Source organism: Notechis scutatus, chromosome 2, assembly GCF_049901735.1.
Source record: "Notechis scutatus isolate UNSWTSFEM ecotype Mainland chromosome 2, rNotScu1.2, whole genome shotgun sequence".
Lineage (NCBI taxonomy): Eukaryota > Metazoa > Chordata > Lepidosauria > Squamata > Elapidae > Notechis > Notechis scutatus.
In genome coordinates this window covers 236,191,285-236,218,776 of record NC_142010.1, presented here as the reverse complement: position 1 = coordinate 236,218,776, position 27,492 = coordinate 236,191,285, and the positions used below count along the sequence as shown (strand labels likewise).

At 36.4% G+C, this 27,492-nt stretch overlaps 1 protein-coding gene across 3 annotated transcripts in view; it reads left to right on the top strand.

Annotated features, from left to right (window-relative positions):
- The window catches only part of HOMER1 (homer scaffold protein 1), a 64,846-nt gene extending 41,570 nt beyond the window's left edge, over nucleotides 1–23,276 (top strand). For all 3 annotated transcript variants that reach the window (XM_026670588.2, XM_087958314.1, XM_087958313.1), the window contains 4 exons: nucleotides 8,365–8,521; nucleotides 12,166–12,276; nucleotides 17,799–17,879; nucleotides 20,316–23,276. In XM_026670588.2, the coding sequence (XP_026526373.1) occupies nucleotides 8,365–8,521; nucleotides 12,166–12,276; nucleotides 17,799–17,879; nucleotides 20,316–20,504 (538 nt within the window). In that variant the 3' untranslated portion in view covers nucleotides 20,505–23,276. The remainder of the gene's footprint in view (nucleotides 1–8,364; nucleotides 8,522–12,165; nucleotides 12,277–17,798; nucleotides 17,880–20,315) is intronic.
- Nucleotides 23,277–27,492: the final 4,216 nt, after the last annotated feature.

The window sequence follows — 27,492 nt, the reverse complement described above, 5'->3', positions numbered from 1 at the left end:
TGCATGACACATTTAGAATTAGGTCTATGTTATTAATTCCATTAATTCTATATTATTCGTTCTATCAGTTTAGAATTAGTTGTATGGTTCTTGAATCATCTGGTTGTGACTCACGTCAGAACTAAAAGATAAATAAATATAAATTTTGTTTATCTTCTAAGCAGAAGTGCAGTTATTACAATATTTTAAATATAATTTGTCTAGCAAAATATATAGCATTACAGCAACAATATACTTAAACTCATTCTAATATCTGTACACACACTGGTCTTACATGCCAAAATTCCATACATTAAGGAGAGCCATCTTGACATGTTTGTACTTGCCTTGATACATAGGCAAACTAAAGTATTTCTCACTCATTTCTGCATATATACATGCATTATGCTTCAATGATCTTCATTATCAAGCAAAACATGTTTATAAACAGATGTTGAGATTAGATATTTGTTCATTGAAAATATGCTCTAAATACATTGTGAAAAACATCTTTCTTAGACTTGCTGGCTCTCTATAACAAATAATATAAATCTCCATTCTGCGGTATTAGGACCAACTTTAAGGTTCCCCAAGGACTATCCCAGCAAAACAGATCTAATAGACTGTAGGTAGATCTAGTAGACTGTTGGCTTCTTTTAATTTGCCAGACATTTTCTAAGTTATGAAATATTGAAATTTTAGCAAACATCTTTAATTTAAATGTAAACTTTGTAAGAGAACATACAAGTATTCCACTTTCTGCAGGAAGAAAGAAAAGCCCCTTTATTATCAAGAGGGCATCATACAGAATTGGACTTTAAAAAAAATAGATAACTAGTAAATTATAAGTGGTTCTAGAAGATATGAGTTGCTTCCAGATAGAGAAGTCTTGGGATTACTGTCCAAAGTAAGGGGTCTGTTGTTCCATCTTATTCTTTTATAACAGTGGCCCCCAACCTTTTTTGTGCCACGGCCCGGTACCGGCATCACAAAATGATCCACGGCCTGGTACCGGCATCAGCACACATGGCAAGGCGAGCCGAGCGACCGGCCACCCAGCCGTCCCCCGCTTCTCCCCGCCACCTTCAACTCCTCCTTTGTACCTTTGTCGATGGGCTTCGGGACGGCTTCGGGATGGTCGCTTGGGTGCTGAAAGAATCCTCGCGCCTTAGTTTTGTTCGAAGCCGCCCCCCCCTCTTCGATGAAACTAAGGAGCGAGGATTCCTTCAGGACCCAAACGCCGCTTTCCAACCGGAAAAGCTCACCGGAAGCACTTTCTCATCAAAACAAGATGGCGGCGCCCAGCAAACCCGGTAGAAAATGTTCCACGGACTGGTATCGGTCCGGGGCCCGGTGGTTGGGGACCCCTGTTTTATAACATTGGGGGAAAAAAGGAGATTAAGAACTAATGGGAAGAAGCATCTGGAAGGATTATAGAAGGACCTTTCAGAAAAAATGTGTGAATATGGTGGTAGGTTGACTCTCTGGAACCTAAAATAGTTTAGAATAAGAAGCTTGGACCAAAAATGATCCTGCAGAGAAGAAACAGCAGTTGTAAAATAGAACAGAGTAAATGCTACTCATTCCCTGATTATGTGTCTGTAAATTAACTTAGAGCAATAATTACTATCCAGTAATAGTTTAGTTTGGGAAGAAGAGTTTTAACCTAGATACAGTTCAGGCATGATATAATGTACTTGCTTACAGCTAGTTCAACAACATAATCAAGGTCCATAGGTTTAAAGCTTCAAAAACTATATACAAATGAGACTTCCGGTTTGAGCTTCTTCGGCAACAGACCGAAACCGCGACTCTGCGCGGTTTTGATCCGTGCTCGCCGCTGGAGCGCCCCGAGCCAGCTGGTTTCAAGGCTAAGGTGATGAAGAAGGAGGAGACTGCCTGCAGGGTTGAGGAGAGCCACATCTCTTCTCCTCAGCTGGCCATTACTCCCTTTCCCGAAGGCAGTTTTAGCGGTGGTCAGAAATGGCCACCACAAAGAAGAACTCGACCGGAAAAGAATGTGCAGGAGGAAGATAAGAAGACAAAGTTTTGATTGACCAGGTCAAACAGCAAAAGCAACAAATAAGGTACCCTCCAATTTAAACTATAAAAAAAATAACACTGTTCCCAAAGAAGATTTTTAAGCAGCGAAGGAGAGAGAAAAGGGAAAGGATTTGTGGTTTTTTTCTCCTTTTCCTTTTCCTATACTGACAGCTAAGAGACTTAAGCAAGAAATTGGAAAAAAAACCACTTTGACATTAATAGGCATTTAATGGTGAAAATAAAAAGTCAAAGGGATAATAAAGACTTCTGGATATTTAAAAGCTTTTGCAAACAGGAAAGGAGAGAGGAAGAATAAAAGGGCAGGATCTGGAAGGGAGGAGACTGCCTGAAATTAAAAAAGAACTTACAGCAAAATCTCAACAAGACTTCCAAAAGATACATTCTAACTGAAATATCGCAACAAAAACCCCAGGAAGAGAAAGTCGAAAAAGAAATAAGAAGATATAACTCGGGACTATCTGGATTACTTGATGATTTCTGGATTCTTGGTTATTGTTTTCAATAACTAAAATTAATCGGGTGGTTGTTTAAAACTTTTTAAAATGGCTCCACTTTTAGAAGAACTGAAAATGGAACTTAAAAAGTACAAAGAAGATACACAAGAAAGGAGAAGTTCTTTTGGCTTCGTATTTCAGTTTTTAGAAATGGAGATTTGGAATTATGAGAAACAACAAGAAATGCCTGCAAAACAAGAAGATTGCGACAAAGAAGAAGCCATCTTTAATGAACAAGTAATCTTAGATGGGGGGAAAAAGGAAAGGGGGGGGGGGGAAGAGAATGGAAAGTTTACGATTGGGAAAAACAACTCCAAAAAAAAAAAAAAAAAAAAATAGAGTGAAAAATAACTATAAAATCAGAAAGTAACAGAAGAGGGAAATGCAGAAGAGAGAATTAGAAGTAGAGAGACAAGGGGGTAAAAAGGGGAGGGAGAAGATGAGAGGGAAGAAAGAAATGAAAAGAAGTTATAAAGGACAGAAGCAAAATATAGAGAAACAGGGTCTATTTAGAGATAAGGGGTGAAAACTTAATGGAAAAAGGGATTCTGCAAAGGTACATAAGATAGTGTGGTTATATTAGAAATAGAAATAATTTCAGAAAATATGAAACAATGTATGGTTAAAATGTTTGATAAAATAGTTATTGTAATTTAGTGGAATGTTTGTCAATAAATAAATGTAATAAAATGAATACTTAATGATTTATAAAACATATATGAAGAGAAATAAGGGAAAAATTAATTATGGAGATTATACGTGTCTTCAAGGAAGTATATTTAATTGAAAAGAAATGTTAAAGATGTTAAGACTTTAATGAATATTAATGATAGAACTGAATTGGAATGGAATGAGGGTTTTAATTACATATATTTATAATCCTTTTTAAAAGAATATAGTGTGTATTATAAGAATGTACCAAGCAGAATTCGATTGGAAGTTATGTATTATGTATTATATTGAATGTTACAACTTTAAGGTATATATTGAAGTTTAAATAAGAGTTGAATGGATAAAATTAAAAGATATAAAGGTGTCATACTCCAATTAGTAACTACAGGAGAAAATTTATTTAATGAGAAAAGATAATATGAAATTGAAACAGGACAGACAAAAGTATAAATATAATGATTTGAATTGAGATGAGATCAAAATAAAATTGAAAAATTAAAAGAGGGGAAAAATTATATAGTAAATGCAAAATAGTAATAAGATATGGAATAGAACACAAAAATGAGCATGAAATTGAGTTTGTGTCTGTATAAGGAAGTGTAACCTGGGACCACGCTATTTTGAAAAAAGATGTTTTACTTGTATTATGTTTTTTGTGTGTGAAAACCCAAATAAAACTTTAATTTAAAAAAAAACTATATACAAATGAGAAGCCTCACATTTTAATTATATGCCTATTGTGACAGACCCCTTTTTTCCTCATCATCCTTCTTCCAATTTATAATACAGAGGAAGCAATCTTACAGGATTATAAACGTTGCTGTACAAATACTGCAAAAAAATAATTGAGCAGAATATAACAATCTAGAAGCCAGTTAAATCAGAATTCATCATACCCCTTCACCCAAAAAAATAGTGATATGACCCTTTGGTCGTAAAGAGTTACTGTATGCTGTTAGTCAAACAGAGAAGAGAGTGTATGAGTATGAGTCAAAAATCCTGGACAAGCATAACAAAAAGTAATGTAGAGCGGAAAAGGTTAAACAAGGAGGTTAAAAAAGATTGAAAGAGGGAAAGCAAGAACTGGAGTAGCATAAAGGAAAGGATCCTGATATTGGAGGGAGAAAGGACTGAGATGCAATGAAGTCAAGGAGGTAGCAGCTTTAGATAAAAGCTTTGCACAAGGACACAGAAAAATCTTTGAAGTCTCTTGCAGATAAGATTGAGTATTAAATTCATGACAAGGAAAAGAATATAACCAAATTTAATTTACACCAAGTGCAAATAAAAGTACATTTGTTTTAATTCATCCACTCACTCCCAAAGAGCACAATTCTAATGTTGCCCCAAACATCCCTTATATATGTATTCATAATTATATTAAGTAATCAAGGGGGCATCACCCATATTGAACTGCTCATTCACATGCATGCTTTATTTCCATGATATACTATTATTGCCTTCTGCAACCAACTTTCAAGTTCATATTGTTGAAAGCAGTCCATAATTCAAATCCATAGTTGAAAACAATCAATATTTCAAATGTGTTGTCAACTTTCTTCCTCTCAGATCATTTCTCAATGATCTGCTACTGAACAGCAAAAATCTAGTCCAAAAACTCCTTACTTGGCAAAAAAAACACACCACCCCACACTTCACATTTTTTGCTCCAAATTAAATTTTCCATACACCATTTCTGTCACCAGATTGGCCCATAGAAATTGACTTCTTGTTGTAGTTTTGGTCAATGAAGGATTTCATCTAACCATTTTAGTAAAACAGAGAAAGTACAGACTGAAAAGTTCTGTCACCCATCAATATTTCAAATGTATTGTCAACTTTCTTCAAATGTATTTCTTTCAAATGTATTGGCAACTTTCAAGTTGCTCGACTTCTGAACTGGAACTGGCTGGAAATGAACACTAACTTAAGAAGTTTCTGTCTGAAGTTCAGTCTATTTCTTATTTTGGCAATGATGCCAGCAGATATTCTGCCTGAATGATGGCTTACCACATTCCTTGATTAGTGATTTTTCCTATCTGCCTGAGAAAGCAAGAATATGATTTCCACAGATAGAGTTTATATGTGGTCCTGCTACATTGACTGTCCTTAACTAGACTGGGATAACTTACCATGTTAGTTTACCATGGCCAGCTTGCTGTGGAGCATCTTGCCATGGGCAACTCACCATGGAACAGTTCATTGAGGGAGAATGCCGGAGGTGAGGGAAAAGTCCTCCTCCTGTTCCTCCCTCCCTCCCTCCCTCCTTTTTTTGATCCGGCTTACCCCACCACCACCACCATCACCACCAATACCTCTTGAACACTGTGACAGAAATTCTTGTGCACCAAAAAGTGTGTGATTCTCTCCCAAGTGATCTTTTTTCTGGTCTGGACAAGGGGAAGTCCTTCTTTCCCTCCCTGCTTTGTCCTTCCCAATTTTGGTCTGAGCTAAGAGGCAGACAGGATCTTCACCTTGCCTCCGGTATTCTCCCATTACATTACATTAGACTTATGTAACTAATAAAAGGGACTGTCTGATGGCGAGTTGTCCCACACTGAGGCAGCTGGGTGAGGCAGTGGCAGCAAACTAGCAGCAGCGAGTTGTCCTAGCAGCGAGTTGTCACACCTTTTGGCACATGCACCATAGGACTGATGAGAAATACAATAAATAATTTTTATCTTTCTATCAATTGGACTTGTCTAGGCAGTCTCCAAGAATTGGAGATGATTGAATGGATGGCAAAAAAATATGTCATCTATGTCGCTTACATTCCACCATTTAGGCCAGGGGTCCCCAACCCCTACGCCATGGCCCACTACCAGGACACAGCCCATTCAAAACTGGCCACAGAAGCAGTGAGTGCACGTGGGCAGCTCCACTTGTACAAGTAGTGGGCGAGCGTGTGTGTGCACTGCTTGCACAGAACCATCTCCCTTCCCCAACACTGATCCACAAAGCCGAAAAGTTGGGGACTGCTGATCTAGGTGATACAATATAGTGCAAAATTTCATAATTCACAAATTTTTTTGATGGGGGATATAGGTGACGGTTTAGAAAGGAAATAACGTTTTTTAGGACAGTTTGGCCTAGTAAAAGCACCAGGTTAAAAGCCAGGAAACTGTGAGTTCTAGCTCTACCTTAGGCAGGAAAACCAGTTTTGGGTCAGTCACACACTCTCAGCCTGACCCACTTCACAGTATTGTTGTCCGGAAAATAGGAGAAGGAATAAGTATTGTGTGTGCTTGCCACTTTGAGTTTTTTATTCATGTAATAAATTCAGGATACATACACATATATATAAAAGCTTATTACAGTCATTAATCAGCACAATGTGACAATTCAAAGCATAAGCTCCATGACAAAATGGGGGAAATAGCCTAGTTGTTTTATTTGGCTAGTTTTTTGTTTTATTTGAAAAATGGTTTTGAAGTGTTTATTTCTGTATCTACTACTGCCATGAATATTCATTTTCTCTAAATTTTTTCACTGATCTTTTCCCTAAATTTTCCATTGCTTTTAAACTATTTTCCCCTTGGCTAAGAAAATAATTCTAATCAATCAAGAAATACATATTGAATCTTATGACACCTCTGAAGGTAAATAATCTACACTGAATTGACCACAAGGGAATCTCAACCAGTTACAGACATGAGGACAAATTATTCAGGATAATGCTTCTTGAACACATGGAAACTTCTAGCTTTTTCTTATAAATTTCTAAAAAATCATTGAGTAGTGGGAACTTTTTGGTAGTGATAAAAGTATTGTTAAAATGTGTATGCCTCATTTATTGTGCCTAATAATGGTATATGGGTAGTCCTTTATGAATGACCACTTGTTCACCGACTGTTCAAAATTGCAATGTAACTGTATAGCAATAGCACGTAGACTTATATACACTTCACAGAGCTTTACAGCCCCCTCTAAGTGGTTTACAGATATTGTAACAATCTGAGTCCTCATTTTACCAACCTCAGAAGGATGGATGGCTGAGTCAACTTTGAGCCTTGTGAGATTCAAACTGCTAAAATGCAGGCAGTTGGCAATCAGCAGAAGTAGCCTGCATTACTGCATTCTAACCACTGCGCCACCAGGGCTCAGAATAAAGGATGCTCACAAATAGTTCTCAGCATTTTGGGGGTCACAGTATCCCCATAGTCACATGATCACAATTTGGGAGTTTGGCAACCAGATTGCAATTATGATGTTGCACTGTCCTACAAGTTACATGATTGCCATTTGCAACCTTCGCTTCCAGCTTCCAACAAGCAAAATTAATGGAGAAAATGACAGGAGGTTGTAAGCGATGTTGCTTAAAGATTTCTGGTCCCAATTATTGTCAGTAACTTTACAAAATGGATTACTTACAATAAATAAACTATAATCTATTTATCCCCCCCATCTCTCCCTTCCCCCTCCCCCTCTGTCCATCTGTCTGCCTGCCTACCTGCCCCCCCCCCTCTCTCTCTCACACACACACACACAGAGAGAGAGAGAGAGAGAGAGAGTAAAAAAATACTGCAATACCAGAGAATAGGTCTGACTTGAACTGTAGCTCTGGGTTCTGCTTCAGTCACAATTCCAGTATTTCCAACAGGCAGAAGAACTTTATTTTTAGCCAACATTCATTTAAATATTTATTTTATACATGGATGCATTGAAATAGTTTCCCAATACAAGTCATCATTACTAGGCCTGTGAAACAGCTTCACAAAGTCTGGTCTCTTTAGTTGAACTATGAGACAAGGAATATGTTCCAAACAACAAATATATTTGATTCAAATAAATGAGATTTCACATTGCAGTGGAGAAAGCAAAGTCTAGAACAACAATTGTAGCAGAGCACTGACATGAACGTATGATGCAAATACAGGCATATGATATTCAAAGATGCATATATGAACCTTCTATTTGAAAAAATCTGCATAAATGTCCATTTCTTTTTGAGAATATTGGTAACATACATTTCAAAGAGGTAAACACTTTATAACTTTAACTCTGGATCTAAAAAAATATCCATATCATCACACTATCTGTTCAGTCTGAAAAGCAATATGATGTATTATATTGTATAGTGTAGTCATCCATTAAAAAAGGATGCACAACATCCGAGGGATGCTCATTAATCTGACTACTCTAATTTTGTCCTTAGTTCTGCAATCAGCAAGCACTGGGAAGCAGAACTTGCTACGCTAAAGGGCAACAATGCCAAGCTGACAGCAGCTCTCCTTGAGTCCACTGCCAACGTGAAACAATGGAAACAGCAGCTTGCTGCGTATCAAGAGGAAGCGGAACGTCTACATAAACGAGTGAGTTGACACCACCTGAATAGTAAAACGGTGATAGCTGTGGCTTGAGGAAAGGTGTGGCTAAAATATTATTATAATAAGTTATCCGTTCATCTAACAACTAACAAAATCCATCCGTATGAAATTTTATTTGCCCTTCTTGAAAGACTCTGGAAAGTTCAAGTTCATCCAGGTGTTCTGTTTCCATACCGATCCCCATTATTGAAATGAATGCTTGAGTAATGTAAGTATTATGTACTAATTATCCCAGCATTTTAATTGTTATTATTATGAGCAGTACACTAGGTACAGTAAATACATGCCTAACTGACAGTTAATCATCTTGTGGGGCAACTAACATGCTGTGTTAGTTGCCCTACAACATGATTAACCGATGACTGGATAAACAAGCCTCTACTAAGCCCGGCAGCATAAAGCATATCTTCCAAATACTGTTTGGTTGCAGAGTCTAGCCATGCCTGCTGATGATTGTCTGTGAATGAGTAATCAGTCGTACACTCATGAAATTGTGGCATTGGAAGATCCATACAGGTAATTTGTTCCAAGTTCCTGCAGTTGTTTGAAAAGCCAAATAAATGATCCTCAGGAGGTGGCTATGTTGCCTTTTCTTAAAAGTCTCCAAAGATGGTAAAATCACAACCTCTGTAAGTAAACTGTTCCACTATTATATAGACCATACTGTCAGAGAAAGATTCCTTATAATTAAACAAAATCAAGATAGCTGGAGTTTGTGCCTATTGCATCTAGCCCTGGCTTCTGTAGTAAAGAAGAATCATCTCTTCCCATCTTACCCTTGCTTCTTTTTTATATTTCTTAAGATGGATATTATGTATTCCTTGAATCTTCTTTCTCCAGACTGAATCTTCCAAGTTTCTTCAACCTGTCTTCATAGGGCATGTCCACAATACCTGTATCACCTTTGCTGCCCTGGCTCTGTTTCAATTTGTCAACATGTTTCTGGAAATATGGTAGCTAGAATTGTACACTGTATTCCACATATAGTCTCATCAGTGTTGAGGGGAATAAGGCTTTCATGTAGCTTTGTTAAAGTGCTTCTTCTAATGCACTCCATAACTGCATTAATCCTTCTGCTAACAAATTACCAAAATCAACACTTCAGTTCAAACCAAGTTAATCTGGTGTCAAAAATTGTCAAAAAGCTTAGTGCTCCTCAAACATAACAAACCCTTTCAAATCTTCCCCAAGCCTTGAAAATTGACCATGTTTACCTGTATTTATTGTGCATCTACCTGCAGCTTTGGACAAGAACACCAGGTCCAGGAATTCAATTCCCTGTAGATGTTTGAATCCCATAGAATAACATCTGAATAACATTTAATTACCCATGTTAGATGAGTCCTAATAGGACAGAAGTTTTATGTGGCACCTCCTGATGGCCAATGAAACTAAAAAAGTTCAGTCAAAGCCACCAAACCTTTGCCTGATCCTGCTTGAATGAAATGCTGAGTTCTATGAAAAACAGGATATCTTGGATCAAGTCCTGAAGGTTCTATTTTTTTTCAATGCCAATGCAGGCCTAGGCTACATCAATAGATCACGTCAAGTGTTAATACCATTTTATATTGCCTTGATAAGGCCACCCTTGGGATGCTGTGACCAGTTTTGGTCATCACAACACAAAAAAGATGTCAAGGCTCTAGAAATAGTGTAGAAAAGACTAAGAAAGATAATTAAGGGAATGGAGGCTAAACCATACAATGAACATTGGTAGGAACTGGGAATGTCTAGTCTAACACAGAGAAAGACTAGGGGTGGCCAAATAGCAGTCTTCCAAAATTTGAGAGACTGTCACAGAGATGAGGGGGTTAATCTATGTACCTGAGGGCAAAACAAGAAAAAACTGATGGAAGCTAAACAAAGAGAGATCCAACCTAGAATTAAGAAGAAATTTCCTGTTGGTGAGAACAATTAATCAGTGGAACAATGCCTCCAGAAATTATGGTTGCTCTTATCACTGGAGATTTTTAAGAAGAGATTGGACAACCATTTGTCTGGAATAGTACAGGTGGTCCTTGAATTATGACCACAATTGAGCCCAAACTTTCTAGCATTGAGGCATTAGTTAAGTTAATTTTACCCCATTTTATGACCTTTCTTGCCTCAGTTGTTAAGTGAATCACTGCAGTTGATAAGTTAGTAACCCAGTTGTTAAGTGAATCTGGCTTCCTCATTGACTTTGCTTGTCAGAAGGTCGCAAAAGGTGAACACGTGATCTTGGGACATAGCAATGGTCATAAATATCAACCGGTTGCCAAGCATCTGAAGTTTGATCCCAACATGGGGATGCTGCAAAGGTTGTAACTGTGAAAAATGGTCATAAGCCACATTTTTTAATGCCGTTGTAACTTTGAACAGTCACTAAAATAACTGTTGTATGTTGAGGACTACCTGTATAGGTTCTCCTACTTGAACAGAAGACCTATAAGGTCCTTCCAACTGATGTTATCCTGTATTCTGTGTGCTGTATCCTTTTAACTGGAGTGAAATTAACTTTTCTTGCCATTTTCCCCCCACAAACTGCATATAATAGTCACTACTTTGCCCTCCAAAGCTACTGTTTTCTATCCTACAGTTTAAAAAAAAGGGCTCCTGACCACTGCAACAAGAAATAACATCTGGTGTCACTATTATGGTTAAAAAAATTGAGTATGGCAAGTTTTGTTTAAAACAGAAACAATCAAAATCTAAGCACAGATCCCTCATTTAATTGGACACCTAATTTGTCTCTAATAAAGAGGTGGATCTCTTATCCCTAAGACTTATTTTTTTCAGTGTTTGGTGCAATGGCTTCCTAAGAATATTTATCGGGAATAATTTTTTATTTATTTGTAAGGAACGCCAAGTAGATCATTTAAATGCCTGGGGCTTTTGTCATCTTAATTATGCTACTATTGCCATTTGGTTTTAGGTAGTTCTAAGAACCAGGATGAAGAAAGACAAAACAAATAAAAATGTTGTACCTATTCATTTATGTATGCCTAGCAATGGCATACATAAATTTTTGAAGATATTTTTGAATTTTTGAAAATATTTCTAGTACATTATAAGTTCTGCCATTGTTGAAAGCTTTGAGGAATTTAGTAAGGAAATGTATCTGAAATATAACATGTCGTGTATTGTTTAGTTATTTTGTTATAAATATCACATATCATAGTAATTTCCCTCTTCTCTTTATCCAATAGGCATTGATGCATTGATCTAGATCAGGGGTGTCAAACTCAAGGCGTGGGCCCCAAATCCGACCCATGGGGTGCTTAGATCTGGCCCACAAGGCTGCCCTGGAAATAGCAAAGGACTGGCCTGCGATACTTCTGCCAGCGAAAATGGAGTTCACGAGAGCCACGTCCATTTTCGCTTGCAGAAGGCTGTCCCAGCCGAAAACGGAGCTCAAGAGCCTGTTTTCACTGGCAGAGCACTCAGGCCACCATAGGCGCACCTGACACAAGTGACAAGCCACGCCCACCCTGGCCACGCCCACCCCGGCCTCCCAAGGTCAAACACAACCCTGATGCAGCCCTCAACAAATTGAGTTTGACACCCCTGATCTAGATATTTCAGAAGGAGAACATTTTTCATAGTCTTCTAATTAACTGTAATTATTTCTATTTGTATTATTTTTACAGGTGACTGAGCTGGAGTGTGTGAGTAGTCAAGCAAATGCAGTCCAAACTCATAAAACAGAATTAAATCAGACAATACAAGAATTAGAAGCAACACTGAAGAAAAAGGAAGAGGTACTTTGTTATATTTATTGATTCATGAAGCTACTTTAGAAAATATTTCAAGAATATAATAAGATTAAATGTTTTAGGTTGGTGTGACTAGAATTAATAAATTATCAGAATATAAGGTAAATTTCCACAAAGGTATGAACCACAGCAGTATGGAGCACATTCAGCCTGCATTACTTTTTCCTTAGCTCAGTCCCGTTTCTACCTAACAACAACTATGCTTTAGCAAAACAAAAAAACCATCTGAAGTGTTTTTAAGCTACAATATTCCTAAAGCCATTGCTTCACCCACAAACCTAAACAAACACACAAGCAAAGGTCCTTGCATCAGTTAGTTTTAAAAGGAATCCTTTGATATTAACAGAAGCTTCTTAAAATTATATAGATAATCAGAGTTGGAAGGGACCTTGTAGGTCATCTAGTCCAACCCCCTGCCCAAGCTGGAGACCCTACACCATTTCTGACAAATGGCGGTCCAATCTCTTCTTGAAAGTCTCAAGTGATGGCGCTCCCACAACTTCCGAGGGCAAGCTGTTCCATTGGTTGATTGTTCTCACTGTCAGAAAGTTTCTCCTTATTTCCAGGTTAAATCTCTCCTTGTTCAGTTTCCATCCATTATTCCTTGTCTGGCCTACAGGTGCTTTAGAAAATAGCTTGACCCCTTCCTCCCTGTGGCAGCCCCTCAAATATTGGAAGACCGCTATCATGTCTCCCCTGGTCCTTCTCGTTACTAGACTAGCCAAGCCCAGTTCCTGCAACCGTTCGTTGTATGTTTTAGCTTCCAGTCCCCTAATCATCCTGGTTGCTCTTCTCTGTACTTTTTCTAGAGTCTCAACATCTTTTTTATAATGTGGTGACCAAAACTGGATGCAGTACTCTAGGTGTGGTCTTACTAAGGCTTTATAGAGTGGTATTAGTACTTCCCTTGATCTTGACTGTATCCCTCTGTTAATACAATGTAGGATTGCATTAGCTTTTTTGGCTGCTGCTGCACACTGCTGGCTCATATTTAGCTGGTTGTCCCCTAAGACTCCAAGATCCCTCTCACAGTTACTGCTATTGAGCCTGGTTTCACCCAGTCTATATGTGTACTTTGGGTTTTTCTTGCCTAAGTGTAGGACTTTACTTTTCTCTACATTGAATTTTGAATTATCTTGCAAGAGGGGCAATTTTAAGGGGGAATTCTTTTCTATTGGTTTTGTGAGCCATGCAACCCCCACTCCCACCTCCCTAGTCTCTTTCATGTAGGCATTACATACTCTTGAATTTAAAGTATTGCAGGGAAGAGAAAGGGAAGGTGAAAAAAAGGCATAGGTAAGGTAGATTTGGCTCCAACTCACTCAGAGCTGCAGATATCCCTTAATAGATTTCTGTAGAAGTTTCTTATTCCATTGACTATGCTAGTGCTGAACGTGATCCATGATTGAAGCATACACTGAATGAGGTATTAATTCTGTATACAGTATCTGAGATTAAGCTCCTTTACAAGTCTACTCAAAAGTATATAGAAATGTATATCAGTAGTATATATATTACTATTATTGCTGTTCCTTATTTTTACTTTGTCACTTAGGCTTTTCACTGTGTTATTTTTTATATTGCTTTGTTTTTATAATATGGTTTTACTTTTTTTTAATAACACTTTTCAAACTGATTGCATAGTACACAGAGAATTTCTGCTATTAGCATAAAATACAGTATCTTTGAATTGATATTTAAAAATCAGAACATTTTTAGACATATGTTTACAAGTAAAATTATGCCAAATAAATTAGTGTACTTTAATAAAGAAGAAAATGACCTAAGAGATATTTAGATTTTATAATACATATAGACTAGGGCTGTCATAACTCCTGGCCCATGGGCTGGATGCGTCACTCCCACTCCCATTTTAGCGAAGGGGGAAAAAGTCCCAATATTTCATGTGACGCCTCCATGACAACATGAGTTTGACACCCCTGATATAGACAATACTACAGATATAGCTATAGATATAGTTTAACTATACATTAATAGATGCGGAAGAGGTGTGTGTGTGTGTGTGTGTGTGAGAGAGAGAGAGAGAGAGAATGAGAATTAACAAAATATTTTATTGCATAGAATAAAATGGCTAATTAGAAGACAGCCTACAGTACTATCATTATATGGACATTAGGACTAAAAAAATAGACAATTGAATTTGCTCTGTTCTTGAGTGGATTTCCATTCCTACAGCAAATTATTTCCCCTTGCTGTCCTCCCCTCTCTTCCCCCTTCTCTGGTGCATCTTTTAACTATACATTATACTCTGTATAATCTAGTAGCTTTCCGGAACAGTTTTGAGGTCATGCAACAAAATTCAAGGGAGAGGTTACTGTAATTCTTCTGGTAACTGCTATCCTATGAGAAGGTGGATAAATAAAATAAGATACAACCCATTGGCTCATATAATATGCTAGACCCATGATGGTGAACCTATGGCACATGTGCCACAGGTGGCATGCAGAGCCATCTGTGCTGGCACATGAGTCGCAGGCAAACGTACCTCACTGTGCATGCGCGTGCCTCACAGCTGATTTTCGGCTTGTTTGAGGCCTTTTTCGCCTCCCAGAGGTTTGAGGAAAGCCACCCGAAAAATAGGCCTGTTTTGTCACTTCCTGTATTTCCGGAAATACTGGAAGTGATGAAACGAACCTATTTTTTGTGCTGCAGAGGCTTTCATCAAGCCTTTGGAAGACTGAAAAAGGCCTCAATGGGCCGAAAATCAGCTGGAAGATGCAGTGCAGTTAAGGGGGCGGTGGGGGGGATTGCACGTGCATGCACAGGGGGCGGGGGGCACACATTGCCTTCTGGATGCTGGCACAATGAGCGTGCATGCGCAAGCGCACACAATTTTTGGCACAGGAGCCCAAAAAGATTAGCCACCACTATGCTAGACCTTAATTCAGATTGTCAAAACACTGTTGAGTTTATCTAATGTAACAGAATAACAGAGTTGGAAGGGACCTTGGAGGTCTTCCAGTCCAAACTCTTGCTCAGTCAGGAAACTGTACACCATTTCAGACAAATATAATTCTTTATTGCACAAAACATAGTATGCTTTAACACACATGGTCTGGCTCCTACAATATGATGAACTAGTAGAACAGTTCTCCAGATATGCCTAAATTATAAACTGCTAGTTCAATATATTGTGTGACCCTGATTAGTGTGATGTTCAGATTATTGGTAATTATTGGAAAAGGGCATATGTATCTTTTTTTAAAAATTGCTTGAATGGAATGAAGCTTCAGGACTGAATTGGGTTCACACATAGGAGCAGAATAGCAGGAGCTTTTAGTATTGTTTGTTGGAAAATCTCTTAAACAAGTACAGCTTGCAGGCATGCCTGAGCATGTAATCCTAAACTGTTTGATCAGAGTGCTCTGTTGCTAAATACTTGGCTTTTAGGTAATTCACAGTGCCTTGCACTGCTCCCTTAGAACACATCTTTATTTCCAAATGCAGTAGAATCAATCTATTCTCCTTAGAACTATAGGGGAGTGCAGATTGTAACCCATGGCTTTTATATGCTAGTCTTCAATGCCTGAAAAGCTGCTTTATTAGGATTCAAGGTAGTCTCTCTTGAGACTGTGATATCTGGAATGACCTCTATACTCTTGAGGATGTGCATTGGCAGGAAGTTCAAAGAAAAGCTTTGCTGCCTCTAGCAGAGCTTGCTCACTTCCCCAAAGAATAAATAATGGGATGGGATTGCCTTTTTATATCACTCCCGAGGCCTTGGCAGTGTATTATATTTTCTATAGCAGTAATTTACACTGTATGTTTCAAAGAGAGTTCACGATAGAAGTAGCACTGAAATAAAATGTTTTCAGGGAAGTTTCTGCTAGCTACTTAGCTGGAAGGTTTTATTGCATCCCATTTAATTTTTTGTAACCTTTTAGTTTATATCTTAAGAAGTCTTTTTTGTCAATGTTCTAACTAGCTGGTAATCATTCATGCTGGACTCCCTAGTGATTATCATTCATTTTAAAATTTGCTGAACAATACTGTGTTATGGAGAGACCTCTTTGCTAGGCATTCTGTAGAACACGAAATAAAACACCAGAAAAATTATTCTGCCATTCCTTTATACTAAGAATATGCCATGCCAGTCAGCTCAGGGGCTGCACTAGGTTTTGCATGCCAAATTAAGAATCACAATTCAAAAGTGGCCGGAGCCAGTATGTGAGATTTGATGAAACTTTGATTTTTTTAAAAAAAGTTAAAGCAATTGCCATAAGCCATTTAGTTCATTAAAAGCTTTCCCAGCACAGAGATGTTTAAAACAAACAAACATTTTGAGCCTCTGCCTCTCTGGATTGTTCTGGAGATAGCTAGAAGGATTCTGGAGGCAATACAGTAATGGGCTGTAGTTTTTATGCCACTAATTTAGGCTTTTCTCTATCATTCAGAGTTGTATAATTTGGATTATAGTTGCTCAGTCAGTTTTTTTTTTTTTTTACTTTTGTATCATTAAATTGATGTTGCTCTGCTTTCTAGTAACATGAAATTACTCCTTTGTTCTTGTAAAGGGCAAACTAATAACTTGAAGAACAGGAGGACGAGTTCCAACCAAGACAATGGTCAGATAAAATAAATCTGAGTCTAGGGGAAAAATGCAATTTGAGAAAGCATCTCAGATGGCAGTTTCCTTAGTTTCCACAAAGATATAAGAAAGGAAGGGAAGCATATTCAGACTTGCAAGATTACGTTACTTTTTATATATAATAAAAGCAGTATTAGCATTCAGGACTTTGGTTTTCTAATCTGGTCTACTATGGAAAGTTTATATTGTGTCTGTCATTGGCAAAATGCATTGAAGATTAATAATTGAATCTTACTACGGTAACTCATCCAGCAACACATTCATCTACTTGTGCAAGTTTTTCGCCATTTTTATATAATTATTTTATAATGTACAATCATTTCACATGATTTTCCCTATCAGCAAATCAACCTTGGTTTTTACTAAATTAATTTTTAGATCCATATTCTTTGAATCATACAATCTATCTAACGTTGCAAATGTTACAAATCGCAAGTTGGGAAAGAGGGACAGAGAAATTTTAAGACATAAAATGATAGTGGAAAAATGAGTGTATGCAATCCAGAAAAGTGAAAGTGGGTATGTATGAGTACTCCTGTCTGCCTGTAATACGGTGGTGAGAGTAGAGTAAGTCAGGAGAAACATAAAAGTAAGGGGAATGTAATAGGAAATGAGCAGATAATGAATGAATGTCTAATATAATAAATGAATGAATGTCTAATATAATACATTCTCATTTTTAAAGAGTAATTGCAACAGTATAATTATTTAGAAAATAAAAGTCAGGGATCTGTAAATAACTAATGTGGTTGGTTAGCCGGAAAGCTGACTTCAGCGTTCAGTGTTTCAACAGCCAGTCTCTCTTTATCCAGCAATCAATATGGTTGAATTGTCCAAGGCTAAAGTTTGTATCTGTGTTTTCGTCAGTTTAGGTAATATGCTATTTTATTCTCTTTAGGAAATAGAAAAATTGAGAGAAGAAATTGACAATGCCAGAGAGCTTCAGGCGCAAAGAGACTCTTTAACTCAGAAATTACAAGTAAGTAACAGTGGTGGGAGATCTGTGCATGTCTAATTTATCTATATAGATCACTGATAGGTTACTAGATGACAAGTTTTAAAGCCCCATTCACCCATAAACAGCATCTTCATATTTTCAGTCTTGTACTACTAGAGCGGCAAGGTCACAACTGAGCCCATTCGTCCATTTGGATATCAAAAATTTCCATGTGAGACTGTTCCTCATCTGTTCTCTTGCTTATTCAGCAAGTGTCTTGTCAAAATGGAACCTAACCTAATGTCTGTCGGACTTCATATCCAGACTCAGCAGTAAATCACAACAAACTCCCAGAGATGACTAGAATCTTTTATTGTAGACAAAAAAGATGCCCACTGCAATTTGAAGAAGTCAAGAGTGGTAAGTGAGAGGGCAGGCATGTCAGATATATAAAATCTGTGCTCCCGAGTTTAAACTCAAGGTTGTTTTTTTACGCGTCCAAGTTAATGGATTTGGCCACTCTCTTGATGACTTGAGAATCAGCCAAACTATTTCCCTCTTACACTGGCAGCTTGAATTACTTGCTCTGTAGTAAGGAGAATGAGAGGATAAAGGCAGGGGATGACCAAGAGTATTTGTGAGCATATGGTGAAGAGAATGGAAGGGTTAAACCTAGGCATCATTTGATGCTGATAAGGAGATAACTTGTTCTTTTTGGTTTCAGCAGCTCCATGAAAGACAAAATGGCAAAATGGTTTTAATCCATGTTTCTCATAAGAACTAAAGAAGGCGTAGTATTCCTTGTGTGAAAAGTTTTATGTAAGCGTTTAATAATAGCTGATCTGTTCAGAAGAAAGTAAAGAGATACTTATGCCAAACACAAATTTATGAAGCCACCATATTATGCCTTAATAATAACTCCATGAAATTGAACTTAACTTGAGGGAGATTGACCTTTCATTCATGCTGATTAAAAATTACATGCTTCAGTTTATGGTGAAATGCTGGTGCTATGACTCCAAAACTTGCTTTTTCATGGCAGACAACTCAGATATTACAGGAAGCTAACATTAATTTTTACTCATAGCAATTATCCTGTATAACGATACTGTCATATGTTGGAATTTTGCTTGCAGATTCTAATATATTACATTCCTTTAGCTTTGGCTAAAGCTAGATTTTGCGATTTATTCTCACAATTGATGTTTTACAATTGCCCGGACAAGCCATTTATGTAATGAGTGAAGAATTTAAGCCCAATTACGAATAACATGCATACTGCTTAGTCAGTTGTTGTAGTTGCTTATTTATTTGACATAAGTAACAAATAATGACAAAATTTATAGATGTGAGAAGAAAGGTTTTGCAGAACTATATTTGTTTTGAAAATCAGTTAATGGGAATTGATTAAAATATATATTTGTTAACTTTTTAAAGAATAGGATACACTATATCCTATTGAGGAAGCAGATCATACACATTTAGCATATATTGACTTTGAATTGTACCAGAAACACTGATAAAGATGGATCCACTTCAAACCATCTTCTCTATGATATAACATCCATGGTGCTCTATCTCAGCAGATATGGTGATATGTGCCTTTCTTAGTATTAATGACACTATCCATTAACTATATACGGACTCCCTGACACTGATGTATGCACTAGGGTTCCCTTCACTTTTGTTGCTACCCAGTTTTGGTGGTAGTATAATTTGTCACCAAAGTTAAGTAGAAATCTTCATAAAAAATATTATTAACCAGGACACTAAGTACTTAGAATTACATGATCTTCAGAATGGAATCAATTACAAAATTGAGTAATTTGTATTTATGTATTTTGTATTTATGAATCAGATATGAATAATAAACAGATCCAAACAGATATATACACACAATCTCCAGTTAAAAAATTTTTTTTGGTCACAAATGGTTTAGTTCTAGATCTCTTGGAAGTAACCAGATTGCCATTGCCAGAGGCAAAAGTATGGGCATAATATATGTGCATAATTTATTATTTTATATTCTATATTCTGGCAATTGCCCATTCCTTTTTGACAAATGAAGGAGAATATACATGTCCCAGGATAATATTGCAGGATCCAATCTGGGTTGGACATGGGGACCAGTCTTGCGAGCTTTCGGACTCGTGCTGAAGCCCATCTTCAGGGAACTTCTCTCTAGCAGAGTGTGTGCTTTGAGTTATTCTGTGTGTGGTATTCTGTGTATTCTCTCTACTAGAGAGTTCCCTGAAAATGGGCTCCAGTAACAAAGCTAAGCATGGTTCTCAATCCAAAAACAGATGTGATACTTACTTGTAGACAGATAAATACAATGTTGTTATTATTATTATCCTGCAAGGAAAGTTCTATCCTGGGCTACACTGTAGCATGTCTTTTACAACATTTCTGTGTAACATTAAAAATAGAATTTAAACATCAGTATTTTATTTACTTTGCATATTACATTTTTTTAAGGAAGTGGAAGTTCGAAATAAAGATCTAGAAGGCCAACTATCCGATCTTGAACAACGTTTGGAGAAAAGTCAGAATGAACAAGAAGTTTTTCGCAATAACTTGAAAACACTTTTAGAAATTCTTGATGGCAAAATTTTTGAACTTACAGAACTACGAGATAATCTGGCCAAGCTAATAGAATGCAGCTAAAGAACACAGGATCTCAGTGCCAAACTTCTTAAAGATGCACTGTCTCTCTTCATACAGGACTTTGTTGGGATCTGCATCAAAGTTGCACAAAATTAGTAAAATGCTCCTTCAGAAGGGCCTGTTTTAAATTTTCAACAATATACAATATACAGTATTTCAATGTAAAATTTCAGAGTTCAGCTTGTAGTTAGTTGAAAAAAAAAACAATAACTTGAAGTACAAATTACCTCCTTGTATATAATTGGCCATAGATAACTCGAGGGTATTAACAGTAATTGAATGCAATCCTTTTCTAATTATTAGCCAATGAAATAATAAGTGCTTCAAATGACATCCCTCTTAGTGTTCCACACAATGTAGGCGATCAGTTTTATTTTCTTTGTTTAAGGCAATTGTATGCTGTGTTTTGTGCAAGAACTTTGTGATGGCAGCCCTCTCTTTTGTTGTAATCTGAATAATTTCTCAGGATATTTTGTACTGTTGAAAAAAACAGTGCATTACCAATTAATTCTTGCCAGGAGTGAGAGAGAGTTGCATCTTTAATTCAGACCTAATGAATTAATGCTTGTATAGAGTTCTTCCCTTTTTTTATACTGGAAGATACTGTCTTTATTTACAATGTTCACTCTGGTGTTCTATAATATTGTCTAGTGTATGGTTTACTTTTTTCCTATTGGGAATTCATGTATGTAGAAATTATGTATTTCATTTTGTTATGCATTTTGAAGCCTATCTATGAAGACAAGCAAGTCCCTGAAAGGTATTTTAAATTTTGCTATGTTCTAATAAGGTTCAGTCTGTGCTTACTGAATATCACATGGACTTAACTTTTCTTATCAAAATATGTTTTAAAATAAGTTTTAGTAATTTATTTAGCAAGAATTCTGAAACTGGAAATATAGTTATTGCTAGGGCATTGACCTTGCTCAGGCAATTAAAGAAAAAAAAAAAAAAGCATTGTATTAGCATAGATTTTTTTTTCTGCTGTATGTTCATGAAACACCTTTATTAGGAATGTGTGCCAGGCTATGTTCTGAATTTCAAAACAAGACCTGAATTCAGTTATCCTCAGTGAACCTCTTTTTAAGTTATATTGATGTAATTTACAAAGATTTTTTGCCAAATATGTATTTCTTTATATACCGGTATATATTTTTTATTTTAAAGGAAAAAAGAAAAGCAAACTGAGGGTCAATCTGTTTCACGAATGGGAATGAGCTAGCCTTGCTGTAGATTGTCTAATATTGTAAAAGATTTTTAAAAATTTAACAAAAAAAATCAGACAAAAATGCACTGACCTTTTTATTTACACCAAATTAATTTGGATGTTAAATATAAAATACAGCTTAAATATAAACTCTGTATTTTTTCCACTTAAGGACTGCTATTCAAAACTAGGTAATATAAATTGGGTTTTTTATGTGTGTACTGTATGTATATACTGTATAATACAGGCACTCTAATTTGTATTTAAAATGGGATAAATATTTGGCTTAATTTATAAAATGACATTTTGTTTATCTGTAATTTAACAAGTGTCTCCTGAAATATCAGGATTACTGTTAAACACTAAATTATGATGTATTATACTATATGTACTGTACACATCATTTGTTTTGTCCATGTTTTAGAGTATTTTATCATTTATTTTATTTATTATTGGGAAAATATTTGTTCATTGCATTCATAGATAAAAGCTTTCTATGGTGATTTTTTAAAACTTAATAGCTAAGTGTTGATGATGTGTAACCTTATTGGTCAGGACAGTAGTGATTACCTGATTTTAATTTACCTGAAGAAGTTTGCGCCTCATTCTCTTGCTAGATGAGTGTCACTCAGAAACATCTTCAGCAAAGTATAAAATTGGTGTAATTTGGGATGAATGAAGTAAGTTCTTGCTCGGTATTCTTAATTATAGCAAGTTAGAGCAGAAATATGATGGCAAAAAATGTAATATTGTTTTTAATAAGATCAAAAATTTTAATACAAGGACATTTACATGTGGGAAAAAAAGTTTACAAAGTAATTTCCACTTCAATGCTGTTTATATGTGTTGTACAAAACTTATTCGTATATGTACACACACATATGTATATACAGTATATAAAAAAATTAAATGTGCACATTTAGAATATTTTCCTATTGAAATTAAAAATAGTAATCAGAAATCAGTATTTGGGAAATTCTTTTCTCATGTATATTTAGATGCTTGACTTTGGGTTCTTTTGTTTGTAAAATAAAATCCAAGAGGGCTGAACCACTGAATTCCCAAAAGTCATCTAACATGTATATGGGATAAGGTAAATATAAGTGCACATATACATTAATTATATTAAAAATCTTTTACTGTTCATTGACATTAGATGGGTGTTAGAAATTATATGTTAACAATTACACTCAGTTTTTCTTAACAAAATGGCTCTCCTGCACTAGCATATATTCCAGAAAATACTTTTGATTGTCATAGACTAAGAAAAGCAAACAAGAATTTACATCAAAGAACAATCACATTGTGTATAACTTGTTATATGACAATTATGGAGTCTTGTTAAAAATTCTTTTAAATCAGAAACAAAATACAGTTTTTATTTTGAAATACAATTGCTGTTCTGGAGAATGTACTTTATTATTTTTTCTTTCTCGAACTCTTTTTAAGAATTATAAACTGTTCATGAATGGCAGCATTTACTTTAATTCTTCAGGTGCTACTGGATTTTGAATTAGAGTGTCATGTTGTGAAATTATGACTTTGACATAAAAAGGTTTTATAAGTATATCCCTGTCTGGAAGTTGGTTATTGGGGCCTCATTCTCATAACTCTACTCCAGAATTTTCCAATAATTTCATTCTTCCATCTAGAATTTCTTGATCCCAGGCCACAAAATTCATCAAATGAAACTAATAGACACCAGTTTCATGAGTGAGCAAATTGGGCTTATTCAGAATCAAGTGGCTTTTGTTGCCTACTGACCATTTTAATCTAAGCAAGTTTGAAGCTAGACAAATAAAGCATCTGTTTGATTGGCCCTGTTTGCAAAACATTCAGATGTAAACTATAGCAAATAATGATCAATAATATGATGATAACTTTGGGAAGTCAGTGCCAATGCATGAACAGAAGACCTCATTTCACTTACAAAAGAGACTGCAATCCAGGAGATCCCAACCAATCATCTCCTGTACTGGAGCAATTTTTTTAGGGAAGAAGGGTACAACAAAAAGCTGCTTTCGCAACAAATGGAGATTCTTTCCCTAAAAAAAAGCTTCCATTTTTAAAATTGTTTTATTTTTTAAAACTGCTACACAAAGCAAATAAAAAAATATTTAGATGTGGGTACTTCCACATATCACAAGAGCTGTTTGCATAATCGGCTAGTGTTTCCCCGAAAATATGACCTACCCTGAAAGTAAGCACTAGCTTTTTACATGTGCATCCAATAAAAGCCCTACCCCCCCCCAAAAAAATAGGCCCTAGTTAAGACCCCGCTCACTCTGGGATGCATGGGGTGGAACAAGGCACACAGATAAAAATTAAGCTTAGAGTGGGGAATGGGGGTGGTGGAACTGCCCTACTTACATACCCTGACACTTGCCTTTCTGGCCCACTTTCTTGCCACCGCTTGCGTGTTGTCACTCCAACCTCCCTTTCGCTGTCACAGGCCTTTAGGAAAGGCTTCTGCAGCCCAGAAATGGACTCTGGCTTGATGCTCATTGTGCCCCCTGGTCTCATTTCACAATCAGAGGCCTTCCGGAAAAATCTCTGAAGCCTATAGCAGATCAATCCAGAGCTGATGGCAAAACGGAGGCTGGAGGCGACACATGTCAATCCAGATCTTGTTTTTCGGCTGCAGAGGTCTTTCCGGAAGGCTCTGATGGCAGAATGGAGGTCCGGGGGTGACATGCTCAAGTCACAAGTGGACACAGAACTGGGCCAGCAGCACGCTCCTGCTGGGTGGGGCTGTTGGTGCCACCACCGCTAGATGAGTCAGTGGAAGTTCTCCTCACCCCACAAAATAAGACCTGGTGCCTTTTTGGTGACTATATACCGGATCTTATTTTTGAGGGAAACATGGGTAGTAGGATTATAGATCACTGACCATTTTGCAAGGCCAACAACATACCATTGTGTCCTCTTATTTGCCATCAGCCCACAAAAAAGCCCCCTTCTACCCATCATCTGCTATATCAGAAGTTTTCTAAATAGGGCCACCTAAGTGATGCTGCCTAGTTCACCTATTGTACTTCATTCCATGGTAGGCAAATTGCTCCAAACCAACTGGTTACAGGTGCTATGACAGGAATTGTCCAGTCACTGGCCTTCCCAGCCATTTTCCCCCTCACTGGTGAAATAATGGGCTCTCTCTTGTTTCTTACCAAATGAAATTAAAATTAATTCTGCCACTTCCCTTTATTGGCTATAGAGACAGGAAAACAGTAGAAGTGTGGTGTTCGTGGTTTTCATGGGATTGGGAGGGATAAAGAAACAGGATTTATTAGTCAAGGTCTATGATAAATGTAAACTGGAAGAATTGAATCTAAAAAGTTATTTCTTAAGCTGATTTCATTCCCTCTGAGTTTATGTACAGAAGCCAAGAATTTTAAGGCTGAACTGTGGGAAAAGTTGTTACTTAATTTGATAGATTTTAGTTAAACATTACATAAACTTGCAACAGATTTGGAGCTGCAAAGGGGTATTGGAACATATGAAGAATTATGATGCTGCAGATGTTAGAATGGAGAATTAATTGCAAACAAACGCTGCTTACAGCCAAGAATTTGATCCTGATCAGCTCAAGGTTGATTCATTCTAAATAAAATGAGAATCCAGATTGTTGAGGGAAATATGCTGACACTGTAAATTGCTCAGAGTGCTGTAAAAGATTATGGAGCGGTATATAAGTCTAAGTGCTATTGCTAATTACTCCTCCCACCCCAGCAATGTTATAACATCTACCCATGACAGAAACTGTATTCAAATAAATATATTTTATTTAAGGAAATGAAAGAGCAACTTTTAAGCACCAAAACTTGAAGTATATTGTTACATTGCATGTTTAAGAGACAGTCATTCAGGACTTTCGGTACAGGTTTGAATTTTGAAGCCATGACGGTAGAAAACATGAAGTACAAAGCAATACAACAAAATTACTGAAAGACTACACTAAAGAAAAATAAGCAAAAATAGATTAAACTTTAAAATTTCAAAATATTGCTAAGAATGCTCAATTGGTTTATGTATCTTTTTTAATACTTTAGAACACTGAGCATTATAAAGGTATTGCAAAGGTTTGCAGGAGTATGCTTTTTTAGAAATGTCCATTAATAGTGTCCATTAAATACAGCTGTGTTAAGTACTGCAGAAAAATGATTTAAATTTTACTCTGACTAAATCAATTAATAGTAATTTTTATTTTAGCTTAAAAAATGAAATGTACTATGAAGATTTTCTAGTACTTACCTATGCAATTTTGTTGGCAGTCTTTTGCATTTCAGTAAAATATTAACACAGCTGTGATATTGGCAACTCAAAACAATAACTGATAATTAAATAGAAAAACACAAATATAAGAAGCAAGTAAAATGTGTTATTGGGAAACCCATCCTGACATCACTGGTATTTTTAATTAGGGATAACCAAAGGCTATAGATGACATTAGATAAGGAATAAATTCCACATACTCACTTTAACAACCATTCACTCATCTGTTATTTGACTAGAAAGGGAAAAAAGCATTCAGAAATCTGTACGACTTCCCCTGCAAGAAATTATAATAGGAGGATAATTTAAATCAGGAAAATAGAATGATAGTATAGGGAGAAATATCAGATAATTATCTGGAGATCCTTGTGGCTATTTTTACCTTTTTTTAAAAAATGAAAGACTCAATCCTTGTTCTCAAAAATACCATGTTTTGATTTACTTTCAAGAACACACATGATGCATGATATCTGGAAGTTAAGTCATGGCAAATGTACTTTTCATTGTTTGTCTGAAAAATGTCCCTGCTTATTGAAGTAGCCTCTTTAAACTGAACAAGTTGGGATCCACTTAACAGAAAGATTTAAGAGTAAGGTCTCTTAACAATTCTCTGCCTACTAGCCTAACCACCTATTCAAAAATGAAACCACCCTGGAAAACATATGAGGTTCACATAACAAACATGCTCAGACTGAATAAACTACTTGGATAAGCAGCAAAACATTTCAAACAAAAAAAGAAAAGTTCAGCTCCCATGACTCAACTTCCATACAACTCTACCAGGATGACGGAGAATCTATTATGTATAATGGTAATTCCTAAAGCATGACTATAGGCAAACAAGATTTGATTATTCTTTCTGTAAAGTTTTTGCAAAATTCTAGGTGTTTTTTTTTTGGGGGGGGGGCAGAAACCACACCCAAACTAGCATCTCAGGATCAAATAGTTTATCTTAGCTGCCTCTCTAATTTACTATCATTTTACCTATATTGAAAGCATGGCACTCACACATATAAGCTAAAATAGATTAGCTGGGACTGATGTTGGGGAAAAGTATTTGTGCATGCTTGACTCAGTGTGGAAAATGATAACTAAGGTAGATACCTTTACCAACAAAGGAAGGAAATGAGAGACAAATTAGAATGGGGAAATAATCTGCTTCTAAAGTGATACGAGAGGCAATGTATAAATTTTACAGAATAAAATCATAGGTATTAAATTTTGCAGTTGATATGACAAATAAATGAATGAGCAATACCCAATCAACATAAAACTGCTTGTCTCACTACCATAGTTTTACAGTAGAAAATAAACAATATAAGGACACATTCATAAAAGGGACTGCCTTCATGATTCTGAACTCACATGAAAGTCTGCATCAATATAGCACAATTAAGTAGATTTCATTATCATGCTCCCCTTTGGGTTATACAGTCCCCAAATGACAGCAGGGATATAAAAAGGGCTACAACAATAAATGAGTCAGAAATTCCAAATTTAGGAAGTGCA